This window comes from Anomalospiza imberbis, unplaced genomic scaffold, assembly GCF_031753505.1.
Source record: "Anomalospiza imberbis isolate Cuckoo-Finch-1a 21T00152 unplaced genomic scaffold, ASM3175350v1 scaffold_47, whole genome shotgun sequence".
Classification (NCBI taxonomy): Eukaryota; Metazoa; Chordata; class Aves; order Passeriformes; family Viduidae; genus Anomalospiza; species Anomalospiza imberbis.
The window spans coordinates 107,007-134,451 of NW_027100078.1; the positions used below are offsets into that span (position 1 = coordinate 107,007).

The window sequence follows — 27,445 nt, forward strand, 5'->3', positions numbered from 1 at the left end:
TATGAAGCCATCTTAATAGATAATGGTTTAGAGCTAGATGTGAGTAACCAACTCAACCCTGCCCAGTTTTAGATGGAAAACCAGGTGAGGAATTAATATATAATTGCCTAGAAGTTATAAACTATCAAACTAAAGTAAGAGAGGACCAGAATTAATATATAATTGCCTAGAAGTTATAAACTATCAAACTAAAGTAAGAGAGGACCTAACAGATCAACCACTCCAAGGTGGAAAACGATTGTACATCCCTGGATTTTCACGGGTAATCCAGGGCACAGGGTATTGGGGTGGGCTATAATAGATGAAGAGTTAGTGGCCCTAGAAAAAGGAAAGTTACCTTCCAACTGGTCAGCCCAAGCATGTGAGTTGTATGCCCTAAAGTGAGCTCTGGAAATATGAACACAGAAAAGAGAAACAATATATACAGACTCAAAATATGCTTTTGGAGTAGTGCATTCCTTTGGAAAAATTTGGGAAGAGAGTGGGCTATTAAATTCAAGGGGAAAGGAACTAAAAAATTCTTTTAGAAGTGTTAGAAACCTTACAATTACCAGAAGAAGTGGCAGCAGTATATGTTAAAGGACATAAAAAAGGAGTGACTCAAGAAGCACAAGGGAACCATTTAGCAGATTTAGATGCTAAGAATTCAGCCGAATCAGGGACAGGAAAAATAATGACAGCATTAACCCCTATGAGACAAATGGAAGAAGTCTGCATATTCAGTGAGACAGAAGAGAAAGAATTCCTCAAAACAGGAGCCAAGAAAGATAACAAAGGGAAGTGGAGATTACCAGATGGGAGGCAAATGTTGAATAAACCCCTTGGCAGGAAAATGCTCGAAGGCATACACGGAACAACACACTGGGGTACACAAGCGCTAAGTGATCAATTTCTGAGGGACTGGGCCTGCATAGGAATTTTTGGGATAGCTAAGCAGGTAATTGAAAGGTGTGTGATATGCCAACAAGTAAATGAGAAGGTCATGAGGAAAACACCAGGGGAGGGTGAGAACTAGCCTTACAGCCCTTTCAAAACATCCAAGTAGACTTTACTGAGCTTCCCCAGGTTCAACGGTGGAAGTTTTTACTAGTGATAGTAGGTGACCTGACTCACTGGGTAGAGGCGGTACCCACGGTTAAAGCCAATGCCAATGTTGTGAGTAAAACACTTCTAGAATCAATCATTCCCCAATATGGGATGGTGAACAGGATTGATTCAGACCAAGTGTAAGAGGCCGTCTGAAGCCCCCACTTTTGCCTGCCGATTGCCACGAGGAGAAACCCCTTCCCCCCCTGCAGTACTGGCTTGGAGAGAGCAGCAGTGTGGGTGCAGTCGCTGCACCGTTACGTTAGCTGTTCCGAACAAGGCCTGGCAAGGATTTGGCAAGGAGTTGGCAAAAACTTGGCAAGGAATCGGCAAGGACCTGGCATGAACCCAGCAAGGAACGGCCTACTGCATATTTGCCCACTCTCCTCCTGAAGCTGAATGAACTTTTGGGGTGACCCTAGTGGTCTCTCACTGAAGACCTCTCATCTGCCCCGTTACCACTGTGACAGACGGAGATCGAAAACCCTCCTCCCAAGGACTGAGACTGAGACCCCTCCCACAGGGAGTGGGGAAATCACTAATGACACGACCTGTTCTTCTTCAGTAATTCCAATGGACTTATTCTTCATTGTGTTTGTACGGCCTTGGTGGTTTCAGTGGACTCACCTGTTCCTCCGCAGCAATCACAATAGACTCTCATCATGCATGTTCCCCTCTCTCTCCTCTGTGGACTATTAACTGTGAGGATCACGCCTGTGTTGGTAGCTATTCCAACCACTCTCTTTTATCTCTCTTTATCTATCCTTTTATCTCATTTCTGATCTCCACTATTGCATTTACTGTTTTGGCCCCTAGTAAAGGTGCATTTGCTGTGATTAACTGATTGTCCCTTGTTGTTTGCCTTTTGGCACTTTTGGGATCCGTGAAAAGAACCATCACGACACCCGGCACACGCAGATCGTGACAGATGGCCAGGGTGTCAGACCCAGCCAGCAGGGGTTTAGCAGGGGCAGGTCGTGTTTGACCAAGCTGGTCTCCTTCTATGACCAGGTGACCCTCCTGGTGGATGCAGGAAAGGCTGTGGATGTGTCTATTTGGACTCCAGCAAGGCCTTTGGCACTGTCTCCCACAGCACACTCCTGGAAAAGCTGCAGCCCACGGCTGGGACAGGAGCACTCTGTGCTGGGTTCAGAACTGGCTGGATGGCCGGCCCCGAGAGTGGTGGTGAGCGGTGCTGCATCCAGCTGGGGACAGTCACCAGTGCTGTCCCTCAGGGCTCTGAGCTGGGCCAGCTCTGTTCAATATTTTTATTGACCACATGGATGAGGGGATTGAGGCTTTCATTAGTAAATCTACAGATGACACTAAACTGGGAGTGTGTGTCCATCTGTTGGAAGGTAGGAGGGCTCTGCAGGGACACCTAGAATGGTTTCCAGTAAGATGAAGTTTAACCAGTCCAAGTGCCCAGTCCTGCATTTTGGCCACAATAACCCCCTGCACAGCTCTAGGCTGGGGACGGCGTGGCTGGACAGTGCCCAGGCAGAAAGGGACCTGGGGGCACTGGTCGACAGCAGGCTGGACATGAGCCAGCAGTGTGCCCAGGTGGCCAAGAAGGGCAATGGCTCCTGGCCTGGATCAGGAATGGTGCGACAAGAAGGAGCAGGGAGGCCATTCTTCCCCTGTACTTGGCACTGGTGTGTTTGGCATTCTTCCCCTGTACTGGCAACTTTCCTCGAGTGCTGTGTCCAGTTCTGGGCTCCCCAATTTGGGAAGGACATGGACAGGCTGGAGCGTGTCCAGAGAAGGACAACAAGGCTGGTGAGGGGTCTGGAACACAAGCCCTGTGAGGAATGACTGAGGGAGCTGGAGTTGTTTATCCTGGAGAAGACTCAGAGGTGACCTTATCACTCTCTACACTCCCTGAAAGGTGGTTGCAGTCAGGTGGGGGTCGGTCTCTCTCCTAACAACAACTGACAGGACCAGAGGACAGTGTCTTAAGCTGCACCAAGGGAAATTTAGGTTGGATATTAGGAACAAAGTTTCTGATGGAAAGGGCAATAAATTCCTGGAATTGTCTGTCCAGGGATGTGGTGGAGTCACCATCATGGGATGTGTTTAAAAAAAGACTGGATGTGGCACTCAGTGCCATGGTTAAGCTGAGGTGGTGTTAGGGCATGGGTTGGACTTGATGATCTTGAAGAACTCTTCCAACCCAGCAATTCTGTGATTCTGTGATTGTGTGACATCACAGACCAGGTTGTGACATCATATAGTTGGCTGTGACATCCCTGGTTTATTATGTGACATCACAGAGCAGGCTGTGACATCAGAGCATGCCTGTATGACATCACAGAGCAGAGCAAGCTGTGAGGTCAAAGAGTGTGCTGTGACATTATAGGGTGGCTGTGTTCCATCGTTGAAGGTGTTGTGACATCACAGGGTGGGTCTGTGTGACCACAGAGGTGCTGTGTGACATGTTAAGTGAGTTCTGCCATCACAGAGCAGGCTGTGACATCACAGAGCAGGCTGTGACATCATAGAGGAGGTTGTGATGTCACAAAGTCGGCTGTGACATTACAGGCTGTCTGTGTGACATCACAGAATGGGCTGTGAGGCCACAGAGAAGACTCTGCCATCATAGAAAAGGGCTCTGTGACATCTCTTCGCCATCCACCACTGATAGCTTTGGAAATCAGGAATTGTTTGAGCTGTTTTGCCCCCACTGCAGGACAATCATTCTGATACAAGAACTTAATTGTGTTTATTTCTATCACGGAACCACGGTTGTCTAAAATCAAATCTAGTATGGAAATCACTTGTGGATGCTGGACTCATCAGACACTGCTGGGATGTTGTACATTGCTCAGGGAAGAGTGTGATTGTTATTAAATTGTGTCCTGTTCAACCATGGTCTGTTGGCCATAAAGAGAAACTTTCTGTGCCTCCGAGTCTCACCAGTTTCCAACCCCCAAAGGTCACAAACCTGATGAGTTGTGGTTCCCACTCCAGTGGTGGCACTTGGACCTCCCTCCATCCCCAGAGCTGAGCTCCCTTGTCCCAGAAAGTCCCTGGCAATGCAGGGATGAAGGAAACAGGACAGGCTGTGGGGATCAGGGGCAGGGCAGAGCCAGGGATTTGGGGTGGTTGTGAGCCCAGGGCAGGACCCGGCCCTTGGCCTTGGTGAACCTCATCCAATTGTCCTGGGCCCATGGCTCCAGCCTGTCCAGATCCCTCTGCAGAGCTTCCTGCCCTCCAGCACAGCCACACTCCCACCCAGCTTGGGCTCACCTGGGAACTGACTGAGGGTGCCCTCGATGGCCTCGTCCAGATCAGCAATCAAGAGATTTCACTGACCTGGCCCCAGTCCTGAGCCCTGGGGACATCCCTGGGTGTGACTCCATTCCTCAGCTGCTCTAAGTGCCAGGGGTTGGATGAGGGAAATGGTGGGGAGGGGTTGGGGACAAAGTGTTATTGATTGTCAGCCATGAAGGGTCGTGATTTTCACATCTATTCAGACTGCATTAGGAGGTGCTGGGGGTCAATATCAATTGGACATTGCTGATATCCATCTCTAAACAGGAAAAACTGGAAAAGAAAACAGGACAAAACAGTTCTCTCTGCATAGTTTTCAAAACAGTATATTCACTTTAAATACACTACTGAAACCTGTCTAATTCATCACAGAAGATTTGAAAACTTCAATTATTCCCAAGGGCTTTTCTTGTCTTGGGCGTTTTGAACAAATGTTTATGAGCTTTTCTCACTGAATTCCTGAACTGAAGAGCTCAAGAAAGAAGAGGTCTCTGGAGTAGTAAAATTCATTAGCAACCTCCAAGTGGCTGAGGATCCATCCCCATCAGAGCAGCAATGACCAGCAATGGGCACAGCTTTGTGGCGGCCCCAGCTCTGGGATGGGCCCTGGGCCTGGAGCAGGAGCAGCTCTGGAGGGCCCCAAGGCTGGGCTCTTGTGCTGGCCTGGGCAGATGGGATGGCAGCAGGGGCTGCAGAGCTCTCAGCACCTCAGCCCCAGGGGAGCAGGGCACCCAGGGAGCCTCCTTTGGCCTTGGCCAAGCCCCTTCCCCCATGGCTGGGGCTGAGTCCTGGCTGAGCTGCAGCTGCTGCTGTGCCCTGGCCAGGGGCTGAGGCCGTGGGGCCAGTGGCCAGAGCAGCCTGGGCTGAGCAGAGCTGTGGGGCCAGAGCCGGCTGGGCTGTGCTGGGGAGAGGCCCTTGGTGCTGCACAGAGCTCAGGGCAGCTGGCAGAGCTTGCAGGGAGCTGGGCTGGGCTCAGAGAGCCTGGCACAGAAACCATCAGTGTCCATCCCAGCCTGGCTGAGCGTGCAGGGCAGGACTCAGCCCAGGCCTTGTGGGGCAGGGTCAGCGCCTGTGCAAGGCATGGAAAACAGGCAAGTGCCCGAGAGAGGAGGCTGCTCTGTGCCCTTGGGGGCATGGACACAGCAGGAACACTCAGGAGCCCAAAGAGCCTCCATGGCTGTGCTGGAGACCAAGGCTGGAGCAGGGAAATGCAGGGCTGCTGCGCCATGGGGAGGGCATTGAATTCCAGCACACACCTCACCTCTCTGATGGTCCCGGCACCATGCTGGGCCCTGTTCCAGGCTGGAGCAGAGCAGATGTTGATGGCACAGGAGCCCTGCGGGGCTGGCAGGGACCTGCAGCTTGCAAGGTGCTCAGCTTCCCCTCAGCTCCTCTCTGAGAGATCCAATCCCAGCTTGACAGCTCAGGGCACAAGTGGCCCTGCCTGGTCATGGGCACACAGCTGGTGTTGAGACACGGGGCTAGGAATTAGAAGAGTATTGATTACAAATATATATTTACATGACATATGTATTGTTTAATATTTGCTGCATTTTACTGTGCTAACTGCCTGTCATGGGAAGACAGGCTGCACCTACGAGAGCAATATGAAAGAATGCAAGGATGTGTGATAAGGGAAGGATGATGTTCATCAAAACAGGACAAAGTTACAAGGCTACCAAGATAACAAGGCTCCTCAGAGCCCCAAACCAGATTAGACCAACCTCATGGTTTGGACTGTGACCACAGGATCTGTAAGCTTGTGCATGAAGATGGGGTGAGAAGGACAGCTTTGATAATGACCACTTACTTCATCCCCCTGCAACCCCCAAGACAACCAGCAGAGACAAGTATGAAGGCGAAGGCACAAGGGACTGATAAGCTGATTAGCATATGAAGCAGGACAAGGTGGAGCCAGGAAATGAATATGCAAAGTTGTATTGCAAAGCCTAATGTATATGTAACATTTTAGAGGGTAAAAAAGAATGCTGAGAGTGATTAGATGCTCATGTCTTTGCAGAAGTATCCTGCATGTGCCCAGCTGAAAAAATACCTATATTATAACTCACTTTGTCTTTGAGTTTTAGAGTCTTTCCACGCATCAATGTCTGCCTGGAAAGGGGCAAAAGTTTTAATATCTGGTATTTTCTTAATATACAAGCAAATCTTTATTATCTGGGTCATTTAATGGCAAAGAAATGGCAAAGTATTCCCTGCAGGAACAGGAATTTCCTGGATCTACTAGATTCTTCTAGTGATGGCAGGAGAAGAAATACAGATTTTCCCCCCTCCCTTTGCCATCAACATTCTGTCTAATATTTCATTACCCTCTCCCTTCAGGTGTTTCCAGCTCTCCTGGTTAAATGGCAATGTCTAAGGACATCTCTTCATTTAGAGCACCTGGATTTATGTCCTTCCTGTTGCTCCCAGATTTCCTCCTGCAGCTGTTCTCTGGTCATTCCAATTTGTCTCCCTTCAGTGGTTTCATGCTTTGAACTTCAGGAGTAGCCCAATATTTCATAAGTTTAAATAACTTCTTAGTCAGCACCTTAGTTGTATTTTTATATTTTATATCACCTCTTATGTCTTTGTCAAAATCTTTCCTCTATGGCAATCCCTTGTGGACAGCAGACCTGTCAGATGTGGCTGGGATGTCACAAGGAGCTGAGGGAAGGGTTTTGATGTTTCTTAAATTTTATCATGTTCACATTTTATGTTGGCCATGAAGAGAAACCTTCCTGTGCCTCTGAGTCTCACCAGTTCCTGGCCCCTCAAAGGACACAAACCTGATGAGTTGTGGTTCCTGCTCCAGTGGCTGCACTTGGACCACCCTCCATCCCCAGAGCAGAGCTCCCTTGTCCCAGAAAGTCCCTGGCAATGCAGGGATGAAGGAAACAGGACAGGCTGAGGGGATCAGGGGCAGGGCAGAGCCAGAGAGAAGAATGACTTTTGCATCTGATGGAGCTGTGCCTTCCCTTGGCTTTGTTGGCTGACAAGAAATGAACATCCCTCTGTGTCTGGAGCAGCTCCTTCTCCAAGGAAAGCAGGTGGGAGTTGGAGCCAAGGAGCTGAAACCTGCAGGTGCAGCCTGGGCTGGAGGGAGCTCAGATTTGCACAAGGCTGCTCTGAGTGCCAGGGCTTGGATGGGGGAGATGGTGGGGTGGGGGTAGGGACAGAGTCTGACTGATTGTCAGCCATGAAGGGTCTTGATTTTCATATCTATTCCAACTGCATGAGGAGGCACTTGGATTCAGTGTCAATTGGAGAGTGCACATATCAATGTATTAACAGAAAAAAAAAAAAAAAACAGGACCTAAAAAATCTTTTCTCACTGTCTTTTTAAATCTAGTGTATTCACTTTGAAGAGGCTTCTGTAATTGGTCTAATTAACCACAAAAGATTTGAACACTTACATTATTCCCAGAGGCTTGGCTTGTTAAGGTGTTCTGAATGTTAATGAGCTCTAGGACACTGAATTCCTGAACTGAAGAGCTGAAGGCTGAAGAAGCCTCTGGAGCAGTAAAATTCAGCAGCAGCCTCCAAGTTGCTGAGGATGTCAGCAGCCCCCACTGAGGCCATCCCTGCCCAGAGACCGTGGGGGAATGGGCAGACAAGGAGAGCGTCCCTGGGGCTGGGGCAGCAGAACTCAGAGGCACCAGCAGCTCCAGCTGGGAAATGGAGTGTGGAATGTGGCTGTGAAAGCCCTGCCTGGGCTGTGCCAAGCAGGACACACAAGCCCTGACCCCCATGCACTAAAAAGCTCTCTAAATTTGACATTTAAGAGGAATTACAATTATCTGTGTATTGTGAGTTGGACTCACTGGAGAAATACCAACAAGAGATTCTCATGACCTCAAAAAAACGAAACAGCTTTACTGGGAACTTCAGAAATTCAGAAAGATTTTGACAAACCTTTGCCATATTAAACCTTTGACAAAAGGTTTAATATGGCATTCAATCAACACAAAACACAAACTCTAATCCTGTTCAATTTTAAGATAATCAAAATTTGCAAGAGGACAAAAATAGAAGAAGTAGACACAGAAAGAAAAAGACAAATAAGATGCAGAGAAGCACACACACAGCTACCAAATCCTGGATTCCAGCGGGGTTCAGATAGAAATTCCAAGAGGAGGTAGGGTCAAGATGTGTGCTTGCCTTGTGGTCAGCCTTAAATACCCCTTGGTGTTCCTGGGCCCTTCCCCAGGTGGGACTTGGGGTCATTTGGTCACCCAGGAGCTGGGCTGGGGGCTCCAGAGGTGGCTGTGGAGCATTGCCTGTGCTGTGCCAGGGACTGGCAGACACTGCTGGGCTGGGATAGAGGCTCTGGGGGGATTGGGGTTCCAGGGCAGGGCAGGGCTGGGGTTCCAGGGCAGGGCAGGGCTGGGGTTCCAGGGCAGGGCAAGGCTGGACCTGCCCCTTCCTCCCCACACATGAAATGTTTCCAGCCTACAATCTCCTCCAGTCTGTCACAACAGGCAGTGTTGGAGGTGAAATCCCAATTCTGGCCATGGGCACCTGGACGAGAAGGACAGTTCTTTTCCACAGGAAGGAAAGCACAGAGCCCCATTGCTTGGAAGGCAGGTGAGAGCCTCACTAGGCCAAGGCCAGCAAGACTTGTCAGGAATGGCAGATTTTGTCTGGGAGCAGTCATTGGATTTAGGGAATTTTGGAGGTGGAACCCCAGTCTTGGCCATGGGCACCTGGAGCAACTGGGAGTGACTGAGTCTACACTGGGGGCAACTGGGATTGACTGGGATCATGCTGGGGAAGACTGGGATCATAGTGGACTCATACTGGGATCCCACTTGGAGTGACTGGGTCTATGCTAGGGGCCACTGAGAGCAGCTGGGATCACACTGGGAGCAACTGGGCCCATGCTGGGAGCCACTAGGATCACTATGGCATCAGAGTAGGATCATACTGGGAGTGACTGGGTCTGTGCTAGAGGCAACTGGGATCATACTGGGAAGAAATGGGACCATGCTGGGAACAAATGGGATCATACTGGGAGCAACTGGCACCACACTGAGGGTGACTGGAGTCATTCTGGGATCATACTGGAAGTGACCTGGAGCAGGCTGAGGGCAACTGGGACCATGTTGGGGAAAATGGGATATACAGGAAGTGACTGGATCATGCTGGAGGTGACTGGGAGTGGCAATGAGCAACTGGAATCATACTGGAAGCTACTGAGAGCAACTGGGAGAGAATGGAAACACTCTGGGATCAACTGGGATATACTGGGAAAGACCAAGAGTGACTGGGATCACAGAGGAACCATAAAGGAAGTTACTGGAATAATCCTGAGACTATCTGGGAGTGACTGGAATCATACTGGGAGTGACTGGAATCATACTGGGTGACTTGGAGTGACTGGGACCATACTGGGGGCATCTGGCACTGTAATGAGAGTGACTGGGTTTATACTGGGATCATACTGGGAAGGACTGGAACCATACTGGGAGTGCCTGGAACTATTATAGGGGTGAATGGGAACACCTGGGAACATGCTGGGATGATATTGGGAGTGACCGGGATGATACTGGGATCACACTGAGTGTAACTGGAAATGACTGGGACCATACTGGGGGTGACTGGGAGCCACAGGGCCCATGCTGGGAGTGACCTGGGGGGAACTGGGGGAACTGGCCCAGCTGGGGCTCAGGGTTGTTCTCCCCCAGGGCTGCCCCAGGTCCTGTTGTCACCAGTGGCCCCACAAAGCTGAGGGGCAGGGGACAGGGGACAAGGACTGGGGACAGGCAAGGGACAGGGCACAGTTGAGGGACAGGGGACAGGGACAGGGCACAGCCGAAGGACAGGAGACAGCCGAGGGACAGGGGACTGGGGACAGCCAAGGGACTGGGCACAGTTGAGGGACAGGGGACAGGGACAGGGCACAGCCGAGGGACAGGGCACAGCCAGGGAACATGGCCTGGCCGAGGGACACTGAGCTCCAGCACTTTGGGCTGTTGCCCTTAGGCTCCCAGCACAGGCCCAGGGTCAGAATCCCCTCCAGAAACTGTTGTTTGCTTTCAGCTCTGCTCTGGAACATTCCCCAGGAGCCCTGCAGTGGCTGCAGCCCGGCCGGGTGCCCGGGGCCACCAAAGCTGCTCCAGCAGTGCCCTCCTGCCTCAGGCAGGGCACACAACACCCAAGGAAAGGCTCGTGGTGGGCTCAGGGCAGGGACAGGGCACTCCGCTGGCGCTGCCACGGGCACAGCAGAGCCGGCCTGGGCAAAGGATTTGGATTGATGTCCCATGGAATCCCAGCAGGGATTACTTCTCATTGCACTGCTCTCATTGCATTGGTCATCAATTCAAATCATTTCCCCATGGAATTCCCATGGCAGTGGGTTAGAGGGGAGATGCATCCATGGAATTCTCACTTGACTGGGATGAGAGTGAGATCTGGCCATGGAAATTCCATGGCATTTCCTGCATTCCCAAGTCCCCCATTCTTGAATCCCCCATTTCTTTCCCCTCCCACACCCACCTTTGTGCTCCAGAGCCTCCCGACCATATCTGATGTATTTTGGGGGCCCTTCCACATGGGTGTGTCCCAGGTAATGCTTCATCTGCTCCACCATGATCCCTTTGGATTCCCAGCACCTCTGGGTGATCCAGGCAGCACCGTCGGACACTGCAAAGCTCCCAGATCCCAGCTGGAAGCAGATGAAATCCCAGCCCTCGTAGCCATACCGGTGGGATCCATGGACACTCCATTGGACAGGAGGTCACAGCTGGAAACCACCGGCACCCTGTGCAGACCTGGGAACGAGGAGAGAACAGACCCATGGAGTCATGTCCCAGCCCCAGGGATTCCCTTGGAGCTCCCTGGATTCCCATCCCAGCCCCAGAGATCCCCCCAATCCCCAGAGATCCCATCCAAGCCCCTCAGAGTCCTCCATTCCCACAGATCCCATCCCAGCCCCCAGCTCCCCCCACTCCCCCTGCTCTGGTTGTACCAGCCCCGTCTCCAGGTCACTGTCGGCCACGGGCTGGTTCCTGTCTTTGAGCCGGATCTGGCTATCCCAATATCCCACCTCTGTCTATCCCAATATCCCAGCTCTGGCTATCCCAATGTCCCAGCTCTTGCTGTCCCAATGTCCCAGCTCTGGCTATCCCAATATCCCAGCTCTAGCTATTCCAATATCTTGGCCCTGGCTATCCCAATTTCCCGGCTCTGGCTATCTCAATTTTTCTGGCTCTGGCTGTCCCAATATCCCGGCTCTGCCTATCCCAGTGTCCCAGCTCTGGCTATCCCAATATCCCAGCCCTGTCTATCCCAATATCTCAGTTCTGGCTATCCCAATATTCCAGCTCTGGCTATCCCAATATTCCAGCTCTGGCTGTCCCAGTATCCCAGCTCTGGCTGTCTCAATATCCCGGCTCTGGCTATCCCATTGTCCCACCTCTGGCTATCCCAATATCCCAGCTCTGGCTATCCCAATGTCCCAGCTCTGGCTATCCCAATATCCAAAGTCTGGCTGTCCCATTGTCCCAGCTCTGGCTATCCCAATATCTAAAGTCTGGCTATCCCAATGTCGCAGCTCTGGCTATCCTAATATCCCAGCTCTGGCTATCCCAATGTCCCAGCTCTGGCTCCCACCCCCATCCCCGGTGTCTGTTGCTCCATCCGGCCTCACTCGCTGTCGCAGCGCTCGCAGGGGGTCCCGTCCACGTCCCCCACAATCAAGGACTGGGGGACCCCCGGGCTGGGCTCTGACAGCGCCACTTCCAGGGACTGTGGGGAGTGGAGAACTGGGGGGACACGGAGATTTGGGTGAGCTGAGGGGGCTGAAAGTGAGAGTTTGGGGATCCAGGGGGGTCCACAGGCCAAGGAAAGGGGGAACTCTGCCAAGAGATGGCAGAGCTGGAAAGGAGGATCAGAGGCTCAGAGCCAAGGAAAGGGGGTGCAGGGACTGGGAGAGCTGGGATGGAGTGTCCAGGGAATCCTGTGCCCAGGAAAGGGGGTGCCAGGGCTCCTGAGTGTGAGGAAAGGAGGGGCTGGGGGCTGGGAAAGGCAGGAATGGGGGCCCAGGGGTCCCAGGTCAGGGTAAAGGGTGGGGCTGGGGGCTGGGAGAGGCGGGGGGCCGGGAACAGGTTGTGTTTGTGCCGGGTAAGGGGTGCAGGGGTGGTCTCAGTGCCAGGCAAAGGGGTAAAAGGGTGTGTCAGTTCTCAGGAATGGGGGTGCAGGGGGGTCTCAGGGTCACAGAAATGGGGGGCAGGGACGTGGAGAGGAAGAAGGGAGTTCCAGGGGGTCCTTGAGCCCAGGAAAGGGGAGTCCAGGGTTTCCCAAGAAGGGGGAACCAGGTACTCCTTAACCCCAATGCAGCATTAAGAAGCAGCATTCTTTATTCAGCCGGGTGCACGGGGGATAGCTCCTCCCAAAGCCGAGCATGCTGAGTACAGGAAAGTTTCTGTTCATATTCTGTATTTTGCACACATGTTCATTGATTGTCCTGGACTGAACACACATCTGATAATCATTTCCCCAGAATCATTAACATATTTCCCCATCCCTTTATCCATGCTCTCTTCTGTCCTGGGGGTCTCTCTGGTGGTCCCTGGTGGTCGTGGACCCCAATGTTCCAGTGGGCCTGGCTGAGCTGGCAGGACACTGAGGCTGGTGAACTTCCAGTTCCCCTTCTGACACAATGGGCATTGTGTGGTTTCCATAGGGCTGGGGTTTTGGAGAACAAGCTCCAGGTGTCAGCTCACCTGGTGGAGACAATTTATCATCTGGTAACATGAGGTCACAGAGTGGGCTATGACATCACAGAGTGGGTTATGTGAGGTCATCAAGAAACTTTGCCATCATGGGCCATCTCTGTGACATCACCGAGCAGGCTGTGACATCACAGAGGGGTTGTGTGACATTCCAGAAGGGCTGTGAGGTCACTGGGTGGGTCACTCCGCCCCAGCTCCCCCTCACAGTTTCTCCCAACAAGTCCAATGCTGTTCATGCCCAGCGGGGTCCCTGTCCCCCGGTATCCCCCCGGTCCACCTGGAGCCACAGCCTCCACCAAAGGATGTTCCACAGGATCCCCCCCAGAGCCTGACATGGGGAAAAGGGGCCAGGGCTGTGTGACCAGGATATCAAGGACGTGGATTATCCAGGTCCCTGTGGCCTGGGTTGGGTTCCCTAGGGCAGGAAAGATGTCTGGCAGCTGGAGCAGGGTTAGGGAAGGGCCTCCAAGGTGGGGCTGGAGCCCTTGGGCTGTGAGCAGAGGCTGAGGGAGCTGGGCTTGTCCAGCCCAGAGCAGGGAAGGCTGAGGGGCTCCTCATCCCAGCCTGGCAGTGCCAGCGAGGAGGGGATGGAGAACACAGAGCCAGGGGATCTTCACCAGGGGGTCTGGTGGGAGACAGAAGCCAATGGGTGGAAGGGGAAAGAAGGGAGATCAGCCAGGCCAGGAGGAGATGAAATGAGTCAGGCTGGTTTCAGCATTTCCTCAACACCAAAAGCAGCCTGACCTCCCTTCTCCATCCACCACTGACATCTTTGCAAATCAGGATTTGTTTGAGCTGTTTTGCCCCCACTGCAGGACAATCATCCTGATACAAGAACTTAATTGTGTTTATTTCTATCACAGAACCACGGTTGTCTAAAATCAAATCTAGTATGGAAATCGCCTGTGGATGGTGGACTCATCAGACACTGCTGGGATGTTGTACATTGCTCAGGGAAGAGTGTGATTGTTATTAAATTGTGTCCTGTTCAACCATGGTCTGTTGGCCATGAAGAGAAACTTTCTGTGCCTCCGAGTCTCACCAGTTTCCAACCCCCAAAGGACACAAACCTGATGAGTTGTGGTTCCCACTCCAGTGGTGGCACTTGGACCTCCCTCCATCCCCAGAGCAGAGCTCCCTTGTCCCAGAAAGTCCCTGGCAATGCAGGGATGAAGGAAACAGGACAGGCTGTGGGAATCAGGGGCAGGGCACGGCCAGGGATTTGGGGTGGTTGTGAGCCCAGGGCAGGACCCGGCCCTTGGCCTTGGTGAACCTCATCCAATTGTCCTGGGCCCATGGCTCCAGCCTGTCCAGATCCCTCTGCAGAGCTTCCTGCCCTCCAGCACAGCCACACTCCCACCCAGCTTGGGCTCACCTGGGAACTGACTGAGGGTGCCCTCGATGGCCTCGTCCAGATCAGCAATCAAGAGATTTCACTGACCTGGCCCCAATCCTGAGCCATGGGGACATCCCTGTGTGTGACTCCATTCCTCAGCTGCTCTGAGTGCCAGGGTTTGGATGAGGGAAATGGTGGGGAGGGGATGGGGACAAAGTGTTATTGATTGCCAGCCATAAAGTGTCTTGATTTTCACATCTATTCAGACTGCATTAGGAGGTGCTGGGGGTCAATACCAATCAGACATTGTTGATATCTATCTATAAACAGGATAAACTGGAAAAGAAAACAGGACAAAACAGTTCTCTCTGCATAGTTTTCAAAACAGTATATTCACTTTAAATACACTACTGAAACCTGTCTAATTCATCACAGAAGATTTGAAAACTTCAATTATTCCCAGGGGCTGTTCTTGTTTGGAAGTTTTAAACAAATCTTTATGAGGCTTTCTCACTGAATTCCTGAACTGAAGAGATCAAGAAAGAAGAGGTCTCTGGAGTAGTAAAATTCATTAGCAACCTCCAAGTGGCTGAGGATCCATCCCCATCAGAGCAGCAATGACCAGCAATGGGCACAGCTTTGTGGCTGCCCCAGCTCTGGGATGGGCCCTGGGCCTGGAGCAGGAGCAGCTCTGGAGGGCCCCAAGGCCGGGCTCTTGTGCTGGCCTGGGCAGATGGGATGGCAGCAGGGGCTGCAGAGCTCTCAGCACCTCAGCCCGAGGGGAGCAGGGCAGCCAGGGAGCCTCCTTTGGCCTTGGCCAAGCCCCTTCCCCCATGGCTGGGGCTGAGTCCTGGCTGAGCTGCAGCTGCTGCTGTGCCCTGGCCAGGGGCTGAGGCCGTGGGGCCAGTGGCCAGAGCAGCCTGGGCTGAGCAGAGCTGTGGGGCCAGAGCCGGCTGGGCTGTGCTGGGGAGAGGCCCTTGGTGCTGCACAGAGCTCAGGGCAGCTGGCAGAGCTTGCAGGGAGCTGGGCTGGGCTCAGAGAGCCTGGCACAGAAACCATCAGTGTCCATCCCAGCCTGGCTGAGCGTGCAGGGCAGGACTCAGCCCAGGCCTTGTGGGGCAGGGCCAGCGCCTGTGCAAGGCATGGAAAACAGGCAAGTGGCCGAGAGAGGAGGCTGCTCTGTGCCCTTGGGGGCATGGACACAGCAGGAACACTCAGGAGCCCAAAGAGCCTCCGTGGCTGTGCTGGAGACCAAGGCTGGAGCAGGGAAATGCAGGGCTGCTGCGCCATGGGGAGGGCATTGAATTCCAGCACACACCTCACCTCTCTGATGGTCCCGGCACCATGCTGGGCCCTGTTCCAGGCTGGAGCAGAGCAGATGTTGATGGCACAGGAGCCCTGCGGGGCTGGCAGGGACCTGCAGCTTGCAAGGTGCTCTGCTCTCCCTCAGCTCCTCTCTGAGAGATCCAATCCCAGCTTGACAGCTCAGGGCACAAGTGGCACTGCCTGGTCATGGGCACACAGCTGATGTTGAGACACGGGGCTAGGAATTAGAAGGGTATTGATTACAAATATATATTAAATTACATATATATTATTTAATATTTGCTGCATTTTACTGTGCTAACTGCCTGTCATGGGAAGACAGGGTGCACCTGCGAGAGCAATATGAAAGAATACAAGGATGTGTGATAAGGGAAGGACGACGTTCATCAAAACAGGACAAAGTTACAAGGCTACCAAGATAACAAGGCTCCTCAGAACCCCAAACCAGATTAGACCAGCCTCGTGGTTTGGACTGTGACCACAGGATCCGTAAGCTTGCGCATGAAGATGGGGTGAGAAGGACAGCTTTAATGATGACCACTTACTTCATCCCCCTGCAACCCCCAAGACAACCACCAGAAACAAGTATGAAGGCGAAGGCACAAGGGACTGATAAGCTGATTAGCATATGAAGCAGGACAAGGTGGAGCCAGGAAATGAATATGCATAATTGTATTGCAAAACCTAATGTATATGTAACATTTTAGAGGATAAAAAAGAATGCTTAGAGTGATTAGATGCTTATGCCTTTCCAGAAGTTGCCTGCATGTGCCCAGCTGAAAAAATACCTATATTATAACTCACTTTGTCTTTGAGTTTTAGAGTCTTTCCACGCATCAATGTCTGCCTGGAAAGGGGCACAAGTTTTAATATCTGGTATTTTCTTAATATACAAGCAAATCTTTATTATCTGGGTCATTTGATGGCAAAGAAATGGCAAAGTATTCCCTGCAGGAACAGGAATTTCCTGGATCTACTAGATTCTTCTAGTGACGGCAGGAGAAGAAATACAGATTTTCCCCCCTCCCTTTGCCATCAACATTCAGTCTAATATTTCATTACCCTCTCCCTTCAGGTGTTTCCAGCTCTCCTGGTTAAATGGCAATGTCTAAGGACATCTCTTCATTTAGAGCACCTGGATTTATGTCCTTCCTGTTGCTCCCAGATTTCCTCCTGCAGCTGTTCTCTGGTCATTCCAATTTGTCTCCCTTCAGTGGTTTCATGCTTTGAACTTCAGGAGTAGCCCAATATTTCATAAGTTTAAATAACTTCTTAGTCAGCACCTTAGTTGTATTTTTATATTTTATATCACCTCTTATGTCTTTGTCAAAATCTTTCCTCTATGGCAATCCCTTGTGGACAGCAGACCTGTCAGATGTGGCTGGGATGTCACAAGGAGCTGAGGGAAGGGTTTTGATGTTTCTTAAATTTTATCATGTTCACATTTTATGTTGGCCATGAAGAGAAACCTTCCTGTGCCTCTGAGTCTCACCAGTTCCTGGCCCCTCAAAGGACACAAACCTGATGAGTTGTGGTTCCCACTCCAGTGGCTGCACTTGGACCTCCCTCCATCCCCAGAGCAGAGCTCCCTTGTCCCAGAAAGTCCCTGGCAATGCAGGGATGAAGGAAACAGGACAGGCTGTGGGGATCAGGGGCAGGGCAGAGCCAGAGAGAAGAATGACTTTTGCATCTGATGGAGCTGTGCCTTCCCTTGGCTTTGTTGGCTGACAAGAAATGAACATCCCTCTGTGTCTCGGGCAGCTCCTTCTCCAAGGAAAGCAGGTGGGAGTTGGAGCCAAGGAGCTGAAACCTGCAGGTGCAGCCTGGGCTGGAGGGAGCTCAGATTTGCACAAGGCTTCTCTGAGTGCCAGGGCCTGGGTGGGGGAAATGGTGGGGTGGGGGTAGGGACAGAGTCAGATTGATTGTCAGCCACGAAGGGTCTTGATTTTCATATCTATTCCAACTGCATGAGGAGGTACTTGGATTCAGTGTCAATTGGAGAGTGCACATATCAATGTATTAACAGGGAAAAAAAAAAAAAAAACTAAACAGGACCAAAAAATCTTTTCTCATTGTCTTTTAAAATGTAGTGTATTCACTTTGAAGAGGCTTCTGAAATTGGGCTAATTAACCACAATCTATTTGAAAACCTACATTATTCCCAGAGGCTTGGCTTGTTAAGGTGTTCTGAATGTTAATGAGCTCTGGGACACTGAATTCCTGAACTGAAGAGCTGAAGGCTGAAGAAGCCTCTGGAGCAGTAAAATTCAGCAGCAGCCTCCAAGTTGCTGAGGATGTCAGCAGCTCCCACTGAGGCCATCCCTGCCCAGAGACCGTGGGGGAATGGGCAGACAAGGAGAGCGTCCCTGGGGCTGGGGCAGCAGAACTCAGAGGCACCAGCGGCTCCAGCTGGGAAATGGAGTGTGGAATGTGGCTGTGAAAGCCCTGCCTGGGCTGTGCCAAGCAGGACACACAAGTCCCAAACAGCTCTCTCAAGGAGACATTTAGGAGGAATTACAATTGGTTGTGTCCTCTGAGTTGGATGCACTGGAGAAATACCAAAAAGAGTTTTTCTGGAGCTCCGAACAACAAAACAGCCTTTACTGGGAACTTTAGTAGATATGAGAAACTTTGGCAGAAGGTTTAATATGACATTCAATTCACACAAAACACTTCTCAAAGCATTAACTTGGCCCATTCAACTTCACAAACTCTAAGCCTGTTCAATTTAAAGTTAATCAAAATTTGCAAGAAGACACAGAAATAGAGAAAAATAAGATTTAGAGAAGGGGAGGTCACACAGCCCACCTGTGATGTCACACAGCTGCCCTGTGATGTCACAACCTGCTCTTTGAGGTCCCAGTCTGCTCTGTGATGTCACAAAATCTGCCCTGAGATGTCACAGCCATCTCTGTGATGTCACAGCCACCTTTGTGAAGTTATGCAGCCTCGCTGTGATGTCACAGCCTGCTCTGTGATTTCACAGTCAGCTCTGTGATGTCACAACCCACTCTGTATTGTCTCAGCCTTCTTTGTGACATCACACAGCTGCTCTGTGATGTCACAGAGGCCTTTTCTATGATGGCAGAGCCTTCTCTGTGGCCTCACAGCCCATTCTGTGATGTCACACAGCCAGCCTGTAATGTCACAGCCAACTTTGGGACATCACAACCTCCTCGATGATGTCACCGCCTGCCCTGTGAGGTCACAGCCTGCTCTGTGGTGGCAGAACTCACTTAACATGTCACACAGCACCTCTGTGGGCTCACAGACCCACCCTGTGATGTCACAACACCTTCAGTGATGGAACACAGCCACCCTATAATGTCACAGCACACTCTTTGACCTCACAGCTTGCTCTGCTCTGTGATGTCATACAGGCATGCTCTGATGTCACAGCCTGCTCTGTGATGTCACATAATAAACCAGGGATGTCACAGCCAACTATATGATGCCACAACCTGGTCTGTGATGTCACACAATCACAGAATCACAGAATTACTGGGTTGGAAGAGACCTTCAAGATCATCGCGTCCAACCCATGCCCTAACACCCCCTCAGCTAAACCATGGCACTGAGTGACACATCCAGTCTTTTTTTAAACACATCCCAGGATGGTGACTCTACCAAGTCCCTGGACAGACAATTCCAGGAATTTATCACCCATTCCATAAAAAAACTTTTTTCCTAATATCCGACCTAAATACCCCTTCGTGCAGATTAAGACACTGTCCTCTGGTTCTGTCAGTTGTTGTGAGGAGAGAGACCGACCCCCACCTGACTGCAACCACCATTCAGGAAGCTGTAGAGTGATAAGGTCACCTCTGAGTCTTCTCCAAGCGAAAAAACCACAACTCCTTCAGTCGTTCCTCACAGGACTTGTGTTCCAAGACCCTCACCAGCCTTGTTGCCCTTCTCTGGACATGCTCCAGCCCATCCATGTCCTTCCCAAATTGGGGAGGCCAGAACTGGACAAAACACTCAAGGAACGGTGCCAGTACAGGGGAAGAATGCCAAGTACACCAGTGCCAAGTACAGGGGAAGAATGACCTCCCTGCTCCTGCTGGCCACACCATTCCTGATCCAGGCCAGGAGCCATTGGCCTTCTTGGCCACCTGGGCACACTGCTGGCTCATGTCCAGCCTGCTGTCGACCAGTGCCCCCAGGTCCCTTTCTGCCTCGGCACTGTCCAGGCACACCGTCCCCAGCCCATGGCATTGCAGGGGGTTATTGTGGCCAAAATGCAGGACTGGCCACTTGGACTGATTAAATTTAAACTTATTGAACTCTACCATCTATCCAGCTGTTCCAGGTGTCCCTGCAGAGCCCTCCTGCCTTCCAACAGATGGACACACGCTCCCAGCTTAGTGTCATCTGCAGATTTACTATTGAAAGCCTCAATCCTCTCATCCATGTGGTCAATAAAAATATTGAACAGAGCTGGCCCAGCTCAGAGCCCTGAGGGACAGCACTGGTGACTGTCCCCAGCTGGATGCAGCACCGCTCACCACCACTCTCTGGGCCGGCCATCCAGCCAGTTCTGAACCCAGCACAGAGTGCTCCTGGCCCAGCCGTGGGCTGCAGCTTTTCCAGGAGTGTGCTGTGGGAGACAGTGTCAAAGGCCTTGCTGGAGTCCAAATAGACACATCCACAGCCTGTCCTGCATCCACCAGGAGGGTCACCTGGTCATAGAAGGAGACCCGGTTGGTCAAACACAACCTAGTCCTCCTAAACCCCTGCTGGCTGGGTCTGACACCCTGGCCATCCTGGAAGTGCTGTGTGATGACACTCAGTGTGAACTGTTCCATGACCTTACCGGGTACTGAGGTCAGGATGACTGGCCTGGAATTTCCAGGATCCTCCTTCCCACTCTTGCTGTGAATGGGTGTCACATCGGGCTGCTTCCAGTAATCAGGGACCTCACCAGTGAGCCAGGACTGCTGGTAAATGATGGAGAGTGGCTTGGCAAGCTCATCTACCAGTTCCCTATCACCCTGGGGTGGATCCCATCTGGTCCCATGGATTTATGAACATCCAAGCAGCTCAGCAGTTCTCTGATGGCCTCCTCTTGGATAACAGTGTCCCACTCAGCTCCCTGACACCATCTACCAGCCCAGGGGGACAGTTGTCCTGAAGGCAAATCATCTTCTCACTAAAACCTGAGGCAAAAATGGCATTAAGCACCTCTGCCTTCTCCTCATCTGCAGGTATTAAATTCCCTTCCACATCTAATAAAGAACAAAGGTTGGTCTTACCCTTCCTTTTACCATTGATGTATTAGTAAAAACATTTTTTATTATCCTTTACAAAAGCTGCCATTTTAAGCTCAAACTGAGCTTTGGCCTCCCTAATTTCTTCCCTTCATGCCCTAGCAATCCCATTAAATGCTTCCTGAGAGACCTGGCCCTCCTTCCAAAGATGATACATCCTCTTTTTATTCCTAAGTTCCTTCAAAAACTCCTTTCCCATCCAGAGTGGATGTTTGCCTCATCAACTCGTCTTTTGGCACAGAGGGACAGTCTGTTCCTGTGCCCTCGAGATCTCTGTTTTGAAGCTTCCCACCTTTCCTGAACTCCTTTGTTTTCAAGGGCTGCTTCCCAAGGAACTCTCTGAATAAGTCTCCTAAGCAGGCCAAAGTCTGCCCTCCAGAAGTCCAATGTAAGAGTCTTATTGGTGTTCTCCCACATTTCACCAAATATCGAGAATTCTGTAATTTCATGATCACTGTGCCCTCAGTGAACTCCAACCACCACATCTCCCACCAGCCCATCTCTATTTACAAACAACAGATCTAACATAGTCCCTTTCCTGGTGGGCTCACTCACCAGCTACGACAAAAAATTGTCCTCCACAAACTCTAAAAATTTCCTGGACTGCCTCTTTTCAGCTGTATTGAGTTCCCAGCAGATGTCCAGCAGATTGAAGTCACCTACAAGAACAAGGGCTGATGATCCTGAAACATTCCCTAGCTGCTTATAGAGTGAGTTGTCCACCTCTTCTTCCTGGTTGGGTGGATGATAGCTGACTCCTAGTAGGATGTCAGCCTGGTTGGCCTTCCCCCTAAGTCTTACCCGTAGAAATTCAGCTCCATCTTCCTAAGTTTCAATACTTATGGTGTCAAAAGCCTCCCTACCATAAAGGGCCACCCCTCCACCTCTTCTCCCTTTCCTGTCTCTCCTGAAGAGCTTGCAGCCGTCCAGTGCAGCGCTCCAGCCATGTGAGTCGTCCCACCCTGTTTCTGTGATGGCAATTACATCATAGCTCTGCTGCTGCACCATGGCCTCCAGCTCTTCTTGTTTGTCACCCATGCTGTGTGCATTGGTGTACATGCACCTCAGCTGGGCTGCTGATTTCACCCCTAATTCAGGCTTACCACCCACGTGCCTGCTTCCAGACAACCCAGCTGCATCCCCTTCCCTTCTGTAAAAGTTGCCCCATGATTAAAGAATACCAAATTTTACCAATGACACCAACCCTCGAGCCACTCGTTTATAATGTGAGCTCTCCCATTGCATTCACCATTTTTCTCAGACTCCAGAGGGACTGAGGAAAAGACTTTCTGTGCCCCTGACCCAATGCCCTAAAGTCCCTTTTAATTGCCCTGACACTCCTCTTCTCAATGTCATCACTGCCAGCCTGGGGTACCATCAGTGGGCAATAATCAGAGGGCTGAATCAGCCCAGGCAGTGTGTCAGTGATATCCCGTACTCGGGCCCCAGGGAGGCAGCAGACCTCTCTGTGGGGTGGCTCTGGTCGACATATGGGGCCCTCTGTTCCCCTCAGAAGGGAGTCACCCGCCACGATTACCCTTCTTTCCTTTTTGATGTTAGAGGTGATGATCTGTCTCACAGATGAATCATAATTGGGAGGCTCACTGGGCAGATAATTTTCTTCTAAACCATCTGGCTGACTCTCCAGATCCAGGGGATCATACCAACTCTGAAGTGGCACCTGGCTTGGGAGAGGGGGTTGGGAGGGATTTTTATTATTACCTCCTCGAGTAGGTACCCACTCCCACTCCCCTTCATCAGCCAGGTGTCCTTCTATAGCCTGACAGTGGGAGGAGTGGGAGACAGCGGGAACCAAGGAGAGCATTGCTGCCCTGCCACACCTCATGGAACCAAGGATCCATTGTGACACTGCAGGGCCCTGGGGCACCACGGTGCCATTGTGACACTGCAGGGCCCAAGGATCCAAGGAACCTGGTGCCACCAGAGGGACATTGTGACACTGGGAGGCCTCATGGAATCATGGAGACCATTGGGATACTCTGGGGCCTTATGGAACCGTGGTGACACCAAGTTGTCTGGGGGTGTTGATCTGCTGGAAGGCAGGAGGGCTCTGCACAGGGCCCTGGACAGGCTGGATCCAGGGCCCAAATCCAACAAGGTGAGGTTTAACAAGTCCAAGTGCCGGGTCCTGCCCCTTGGCCACAACAACCCCTGTAGCACTACAGGCTGGGGACAGAGTGGCTGGACAGCAGCCAGGCAGAAAGGGACCTGCAGGGACTGATGGACAGAAGGCTGGACATGAGCCAGCCGTGTGCCCAGGTGGCCAAGAAGGCCAATGGCTCCTGGCCTGGATCAGGAATGGTGTGGCCAGCAGGACCAGGGCAGTGATTCTTCCCCTGTGCTCAGCACTGGTTGGGCAGCACCTCGAGTGCTGTGTCCTGTTCTGGGTACCCCAATTTAGGAAGGACATGGAGGGGCTGGAGCGTGTCCAGAGAAGAGCAACAAGGCTGGTGAGGGGTCTGAAACACAAGTCCTGTGAGGAGCGGCTGAGGGAGCTGGGGTTGTTGATCCTGGAGAAGAGGAGGCTCAGGGGACACAAGGCGGTGTCAGGGCACAGGTTGGACTGGATGATCTCCAAGGTCTTTTCCAGCCTTGCTGATTCTGTGATTCTGTGAAACCACCCTTGGAGCAGTTGCAGGAGGAGCCCTGGGCCTCCTCCTCAGAAGCTCCAGCAGCCCAGGTCCCTCGGCTCCTCCTCACAGCCCCAAAGCCCATCCTGTCAGTCCTGCAGAGCCTCTGCAGCCCCTCCTCACTGCCCAGAACAGGCAGCCCCACAGCCAGACACAGCAGCCCAGATGTGCCCCCCTGGCCTGGGGTGCCTCTGGCAAGGGAGCAGCACGAGGCACTGCAGGAGCCTGCAGACAATTCCTGCAGCACTTGTGGGATGATCCTGCAACCCAAGGGATGTTCCCAAACTTTGTGGCTGACTGCAGAGGCCAGGACAAAGCTGAGTGGTTTCCCTGGCGTCCCCCAGCCCTTCCTGGCCCCAGGGGCTGCTGGCATTTGTGCTCCCTCAGGTTCATGTCCCCACAGCAGCAGCATGGGGGTGCTCCCGCCTGCTGTGTGCAGTGCAAACAGGGGCTCCTGAGCCAGTGCTGCCGTGGCTGTGCCTGCAAGGATGCGGCACCTGTGTGAGCTGGGGGAGAGGCCAGGGCTGCAGAGGGGGGATGTTGTTGGCAGCTCCATGAGGACGCTCTGGGACGCTGCCCTGGGCTGTCCAGCGCACTGGGGATGGATCAGCCCCTGCTCTGCTGCTCCTTCCCGTCTCCCCCAGGGCCCTTGCAGAGCACCAGCCATGCTGTTTGCCCCCAGCCTGCCCACGGCCAGCCTGGGGCTGCTCACGGGGGTTTTCTGTGCTGAGCATTGGCCTGGCCGTGTTCTTGAGAGAGCCTGGGCAAGGAGCCTGGAGCCCCCAGGCCCTGGCCTGAGGCGTCAGCGCTGCCCCAGCAGTGCCCATGGGCTGTCCCTGCTGCAGCCCCGGCACTGCCACCCCCAGGACTGTGCCCGGCCCCGAGAGCACTCAGGCCCTGCAGCAACACCAGGGCCACCAGGGCAGCGGGGCAGGGCCACGGGAGCAGCACTGGCAACACCAAGTGCTGCTGCTGCTGCTGGGCACAGCTGCTGTGCCAGCACTGATCTGCCCCCAGCTCTGCACACAGACATTGCTGCTGCAGCTCCAGAGAAGGCAACAAAAGGGCATCTCTGCCGAAAACTCTGCTGGGACATCCTTGAGTTCCTTTAAAGCCACAGAGAACGCAGCCCCTCATAGGCACAGTCTGTAGCCACAGGGAAGGTGGAGAGAAACAAAATGAGGAATGGCACAAACAATGACATTTCCTTGTGGACAATATTTAAAAAAATAAAACAAAGTAAAAAATCCCACAACCAAACAACAAGAACTATAAAAGATGACTTTTATTTCAAGTGATTTGCAGAAATCGGCCAGTTCTATAATGTTCCTGAAAAACGTCCAGTCATCAGTGTCCACACTGCAGCCTTGAGCTCCTGGTTCCTCAGGCTGTAGATGAGGGGGTTCAGGGCTGGAGGCACCACCGAGTACAGAACTGACAGGGCCAGATCCAGGGATGGGAAGGAGATAGAAGAGGGCTTCAAGTGAGCAAGTATGCCAGTGCTGAGGAACAAGGAGACCACGACCAGGTGAGGGAGGCAGGTGGAAAAGGCTTTGTGCCGTCCATGCTCAGAGGGGATCCTCAACACAGCCCTGAAGATCTGCACATAGGAGAAAACAATGAACACAAAACAACCAAATGCTAAGGATGTAGTGACAACAGAAACTCCAAGTTTCCTGAGGTAGGATTTGGAGCAGGAGAGCTTGAGGATCTGTGGGATTTCACAGAAGAACTGGCCCAGGACATTGCCATGGCACAGGGGCAGGGAAAATGTATTGGCCGTGTGCAGCAGAGCAGTGAGAAAGCCACTGGCCCAGGCAGCTGCTGCCATGTGGGCACAAGCTCTGCTGCCCAGGAGGGTCCCGTAGTGCAGGGGTTTGCAGATGGACATGTAGCGGTCGTAGCACATGATGGTCAGGAGGGAAAGCTCTGTTCCAAGGAAGAAGAAAAGCAGAAAAACCTGTGCAGCACATCCTGTGTAGGAGATGGTGCTGGTGTTCCAGAGGGAATTGTGCATGGCTTTGGGCACAGTGGTGCAGATGGAGCCCAGGTCGCTGAGGGACAGGTTGAGCAGGAAGAAGAACATGGGCGTGTGCAGGTGGTGGCCGCAGGCTACGGCGCTGATGATGAGGCCGTTGCCCAGGAGGGCAGCCAGGGAGATGCCCAGGAAGAGGCAGAAGTGCAGGAGCTGCAGCTGCCGCGTGTCTGCCAGTGCCAGCAGGAGGAAGTGGCTGATGGAGCTGCTGTTGGACATTGGCTGTGGCTGACCATGGGGACCTGTTCATGGAGAAAGGACAGTGAAGAGTCAAGAGAGGCTGGCAGTAGCTTGTTTAGGAATTGTTTTCCTACCCACACATAATTCCTGGCTCTCTGAGGTCAGAAATCCCCAGCATTCCTGCTGCACTCAGAGTTTGCCACTGAGGAATGTGAGAGGCAAAGGATTCCCTGTGGCTGAGGGCAGGTGAGGGGCTGGATGGGCTTGTTCCCAACTGCCCTGACTTTGTACCTTTGGCTGCAATCAGAGCACAGTCACATTCCTGGGTCACCCTGGGATAAACCAGACCCTGCCCAGAGCAGAGGGATCCCTGAATGTCTCACCCTCTCCAAAGGTCTCTGGGCAAGCTCTCAGCACCCCCCTGTGCCAAGGACACTCACGGCTCCCTTGGCCAACACAGCAGCATTTCCTCAGCTGTGGCATCTCTGCACTTCCCCGTGGGACATTCAGGGAACTCCCAGAGGCTCTGGCACAGCTCTGCACCCAGGAGGGCAGCTCAGAGCTGGGAAGGGCACAGCAAGGAGATCCCCGGCTGTGCCCATGATGGGATCTCAGGGAGGGGCTCAGCTCATTCCCCTTTCCCATGGACTGCTTTGCCCACAGCCCCACAGGTCCCAGGGAAGCTTGGACACCCCATTCCCATGGACAGACCTGCCTGGCAGGAATGCCAAGGGCAGTGCCTGACTCAGCTGCTGCAAAGGCCAGAGCCTCCCTGAGAGCACCAGAAAACACTGACAATATCAGGGGAGTGCAGAAACAGGAGAAGATGTTGTGGTGCTGTGCCTGAGAGGGCAGGGCAGAGACAGCCGGGCACTCAGGACAGTGTTCCCGTGCCCAGCTGTGCCCGGCACCTCCCACACACCAACAGTGCCCTCCTGCCCCAGCACTGCTCTGTTCAGCCCCCTCTGCTTCCCTGAGCATCTCCCTGGGCCTGGACATTCCCTCCTGAGAGGTGCCTTGTCCCTGCCAGCGCTCACAGAGCCCATCCCACCCTGGGTGCCCTCGGCCCGGCCCTACAGAAACCTGCCTGTGTGCAGGGCCCTGGCTGGGGCAGGGTCTGTGTGCAGCTGGGCGAGGGCAGCTCAGGAGAGCCCTGCTGGGCCCTGCAAAGGTGATGCTGCTGCTGTCCAGGGCTGAGGAGTGGCTGAAGGCCCTTTGGGAGGCTGCCAGCAGAGAGACTGACCACCCAAAGTCACAGTTCTGGAGTCTCTGTAAATGTTCAAACATTCCTTTGATGATCCTGTGTGTCCCTTTCAACTCAGAATGTTCTGTCATTCTGGGATCACAATTCCTGTTCTGCTTCTCTCATCCCCCTGTTGTCTATAATCAAAAGAGGAAAAAAAAAAAAAAAAGAAACCCTTGCAAGAAAGTTAGACCAGTAAAGTAAAAACCAGACCTTTATTGGAATCTTCCAGGTGTCCCAGTGGGGATGGGGCAAACCCAGCCCCTGATTTCAACAATTTATTATGGTTGATTAATTAGGATATTTAACAGGA

General features: G+C 52.4%; 1 protein-coding gene and 2 pseudogenes across 1 annotated transcript; 1 reads left to right on the forward strand and 2 right to left on the reverse strand.

Annotated features, from left to right (window-relative positions):
• LOC137466906 (zinc finger protein 850-like) overlaps positions 1-27,445 on the reverse strand; it is an 807,951-nt pseudogene that overhangs the window by 52,828 nt on the left and 727,678 nt on the right.
• Positions 1-27,445, forward strand: part of LOC137466908 (zinc finger protein 850-like) — a 743,182-nt pseudogene that overhangs the window by 43,758 nt on the left and 671,979 nt on the right.
• On the reverse strand, positions 10,024-16,590 carry LOC137466905 (major histocompatibility complex class I-related gene protein-like). Its single transcript, XM_068178520.1, is given in 5 exon segments — positions 10,024-10,083; positions 10,748-11,079; positions 11,082-11,119; positions 12,008-12,234; positions 16,558-16,590. Coding segments are annotated over 5 exon segments (690 nt in total).